This window comes from Eublepharis macularius, chromosome 14, assembly GCF_028583425.1.
Source record: "Eublepharis macularius isolate TG4126 chromosome 14, MPM_Emac_v1.0, whole genome shotgun sequence".
Taxonomy (NCBI): Eukaryota; Metazoa; Chordata; class Lepidosauria; order Squamata; family Eublepharidae; genus Eublepharis; species Eublepharis macularius.
The window spans coordinates 19,425,501-19,429,289 of record NC_072803.1 but is presented as its reverse complement, the minus strand read 5'-3'; the positions used below and the strand labels follow the sequence as shown (position 1 = coordinate 19,429,289).

The 3,789-nt window shown below is 40.7% G+C and overlaps 1 protein-coding gene across 1 annotated transcript; it reads right to left on the bottom strand.

Annotated features, from left to right (window-relative positions):
• Nucleotides 1–2,372: 2,372 nt before the first annotated feature.
• Nucleotides 2,373–3,400, bottom strand: NRGN (neurogranin). The gene is made up of 2 exons (XM_054998031.1): nucleotides 3,374–3,400; nucleotides 2,373–2,579 (listed from the first exon to the last, which is right to left on the bottom strand). Exons 1-2 carry the CDS (start codon nucleotides 3,398–3,400, stop codon nucleotides 2,373–2,375), a joined length of 234 nt encoding a protein of 77 aa, XP_054854006.1.
• Nucleotides 3,401–3,789: the final 389 nt, after the last annotated feature.

Sequence of the window (3,789 nt, the reverse complement as noted above, 5' to 3'; positions counted from 1 at the left end):
TACAACGTGGTTTTGATCAAAGGAGGGAAACTGTTATTTACCTTTTTTTAAAAAAACCTTTAGGAAGCTCCCCTTGAAGATCAGTGGTTTTCCTTGCACCACTGTAAATATCTGGAAAGTACCTGTTCAGAATCTGTACGCATGATTAATATTTTTGGAGCTTTGTTCATGAGCTATAAGAAACTCATTATGGTTGGAGTTTGTCCCTATTTTAAGCAATGGCTGTCTGAACAAGCTTCACTCAGGCTTGTCTTTAATTTCAGAAATATGAGTTTGGAGGGGAGGGAGGGGGTCCCTCTGGAAGCAGCAAACTCCAATTTTCTCTCTCAAAAAAAGGTGACCTAATAAAGAATATGCTGTTCTCCAGAAATAAGTGGCATAAGTGGTAGCATTTCATTTATCATACTCACTCTGAAGCTGTTGTGCAGAATAATAAAAGGTTATTGTGATGACCATTAAACTAATGCAATGTGCTAGGAAGAAATACATAAAGGTAATTGGCAATTTGTTAGCTGCTGCCAATATGTTAGTCGCAAAAACTTGGTAACCGGCTACATGTCTTAGAATGGAAGAATGGCTTAGTAAAACTTAGCCTGTGATTTGAATGAATAAACCAACAATCCCTAGAATTGTACCAAGGGGCACCATGGCACTTCCCAATTTGTTTCTTGCTCGATTGCTTCTTGAATCTTGGGGGTAAAATCCCGTACGTCACGGTCATTTGTCCTTGCCTTGGCTGCATACACAATCTGTCCTTGAGGGCCCCATCTTTTGAAATCGAAACCAAAAAACATCTTTTCCCCAAACAGATCCCACCCCATGGTAGCCATTTTGTGATTGGTTCTGTCCACCCCCACCCTTGCCTGTTGCAGTCATTTTTATGGTTATACCTATTACCCTTTCTTAAAATCACAAAATTGCCTGCATGTTGGGTATCCCTAAGATAAACTAATAGTAATAATCAGAACAAGGATGAGGGGGAGAAAAATAGTTTATGAAGGATCAGGAAGAATCTGTAAATTATTGGATTAGTATAAATTATTGGATTAGTAGTGACCAGGGACATCTATGTTCAAAGAATAGCAGGATTTACTGAACAAATGCTTTCTGATTGTGTTGAATGTACTAAAACTGGGTACCAACACTGGCAGAAGGTAGGGTGTAAAATAAATGCTTCAAATAAAATCATAATGTGGAAGGTTTAAGACTTTGTGTTAGCTGTAATAAGATCCTTTAATTTTTTAACGTAAGGAGAAGGAAAAGTTGGAACGCGGCATACTATTGACTGTAACACATGAAGGTATTCATGTCACAATTTTTTGTTTTCACCATTTTCTCTCTTTGCAAATGATATATATTTTATTTTTCAAAAAAAATATTTTTATAAATGAACCTAATTATGCAATAAGCCCTTCAACAATCAACTAATTTTGCTTTTTTGCTGCAAACCTAGATTCATTCCCCACTACTGTCTGGTCAGATCAAACAGCGGCAACTCTTAGTAGTGGTACAGTGAAAGTGGTCTAGGCTGCACTCCACACAAGTTTGCTATGTGATAACAGCCACCTTTTATTATTTTATTTATTTATTTTATTTATTTCAAATTTCTATTCCTCCCTCCCCGCGGGCGGACTCAGGGTGGATAACAACATATTAAAATACAATAAAAATTCATCTACATTAAAACAGCAGTGTATTTCTATTAATACACATTTAAAACAGGATGGTGGACAGCCTTCACAGGGAGGGTTAAGACTTTATACACCCCTTTTCATATACCCTGTACACCTTACAACTGCCACATGGGGACTCTAAAGCAGACACTAGCCTTCAACTAGTTTCTCTTCGCCAGGGATGTGCAAATGTTTCTAAGGCAGTGATATTCATTCAGTGGCTCAGGAGGAGCCACACATGGCTCTTTGACATGTCACCTGAAGCTCTGTGAGCACTGTTCCCCCATGTGGCACCTGCTGGTGTTGAAGGAAAGTGGGCAAGGCCCTTGCCCGGTGGGGCCTGTAGATGGTTCCCACCTTGAAATAACCACCACTGGATAACCTCTGAGCTTCCATAAAGAGCAAACCTCATGCCAGGAATGGGCATAAATGTGGCTTTTTTGGTTTATGGTAACTGCAAATGTGGCTCTCCATTTGCTGTGGCATGAGTACCACTGTGCTAAGGCAAACTAAAGTATCTGATGGGTCTTCTCATAGTATTCTCCATCTACTAATTGAGATTGGCTGATTATATTCAAGGTTTGATAGTTTAGTATCAAGATAATTAAACCAGATGCAAAGTAATTGCTCGCGACGACGCCTGTGACCTCCTGAAAACAAGCAAACAAGTGTGGGAGGGTAGGAGTCTTACCCGTCTGCTTAATCTCCGTTGCGTAGGTCCCCTGCACGGGTGCTGCTCGTACACTCCGGGTCCTTCCTCTTGCGCTCCCTTTCACCCCCTTTAATCTTCTTCCTAGTCATATGACCACGGAAACTGGCCTGGATCTTGGCCGCAGCTGCATTGGCCCCTGGGTCGTCCAGTGGAATATCCAAGATGTCTTCATCCAGCTTGGTGCAAGCCCCTTCCTGAAACAAAAAAACCCCAAAACACCAAAGTCAATACTGGAGGCCGTTTGCCATCAGATCCATCCTGTTCACTCCTAGTAAGATTCTTTTGGAAAATCCAAACTGCAGGAGATTGTTGGAGGGATTACATTAGAAAGAATGGCTAAAAGGCAGAATAAACTGTACGAGGGTAGGAAGAGACGATGGACACCAACTGACAGTACTTATTTTCTCACAATGTGCACCCACTTCTGATCAGTCTGTGTTGAATTTGTGCTTAATATTGAATAGGACCCCTGAAATGTTCCTATCTGTTTGGTTGACTGCCTTGCATGTTTGCTAGGCTGGAAAATGATCATATTTAACGACAGATGTGTATGCATTTTTATGTAAGGCTGTATAATATATATAACACACATGCATGTCCAAAGCTATTATCAGCAAGTAGTAATCCTCTTCCTATCCCATACATCTTCCTTCCTTCCTTCCTTCCACCCCTTCCTCTTCAATTTCTTTCTCTTCTTTCCACAATGGCTCTGAGTAAACAAATCTTTTGACAGGACTCTTAGCTTTGTCTGTTGCTACTCTGCTTGAGTTGTCTCTATAGACCAGAGACTAAGTCCATCTTTACTGGTACCTGTACCAGCCTCCATTTTTGACTTTTGAGGATATCCTGTTAAAATATTGCTGTATGAATCATTAGAATTGTTGTCCTTAAGGGCTGGTCTGAACAAGTTAAATACCTGGGTGAGTAGACGTATCTTTGTCTCTACAGCACATGTAGGTAAATATATAGGCACAGGAACACAAAATACCATGCTGCGCACAGCCTGTGCACACATGGCAGCTGCTGAACTGTGGGGTGACACAGTGTAGGGCAATTATGTTTTTCAAGTATGCTTGAACCAAAAGGACAAATACACTGCGGGCTTTGAAATCAGTGCAGCCTATGGTGGAGTAAAGGAAAACGGCACAGCATGAATTAATGGAGGAGGGGCTTGCAAAGGAAACATTAGAGGTGTCCCTGTTTTTATCTTTGAAACATTGGAGGATCTGGATTTTTATTATTCCTGGGTGGAACAACTGGGGTACAACCTGAATGCTTTCATTGGATTGGATACATCTGTTTTACAGGCTTGGATTCTGATGACAGTGTCTATCCTATACGAAAGGGAAAGTGTGTCTTAACACTGAAGGTCTTAAATGGACATTAAACACCAGGAAATGTCTT

What these genes read in the sequence shown, in the direction of transcription:
- NRGN (XM_054998031.1), bottom strand. Translation starts at nt 3,400, where the DNA reads ATGTGTGCACAGGCTGTGCGCAGCATG. An exon ending in CACAGGCTGTGCGCAGCATG is followed by an intron (nt 2,580 to 3,373) that starts GTATTTTGTGTT and finishes TTTTTGTTTCAG; the next exon opens with GAAGGGGCTTGCACCAAGCT.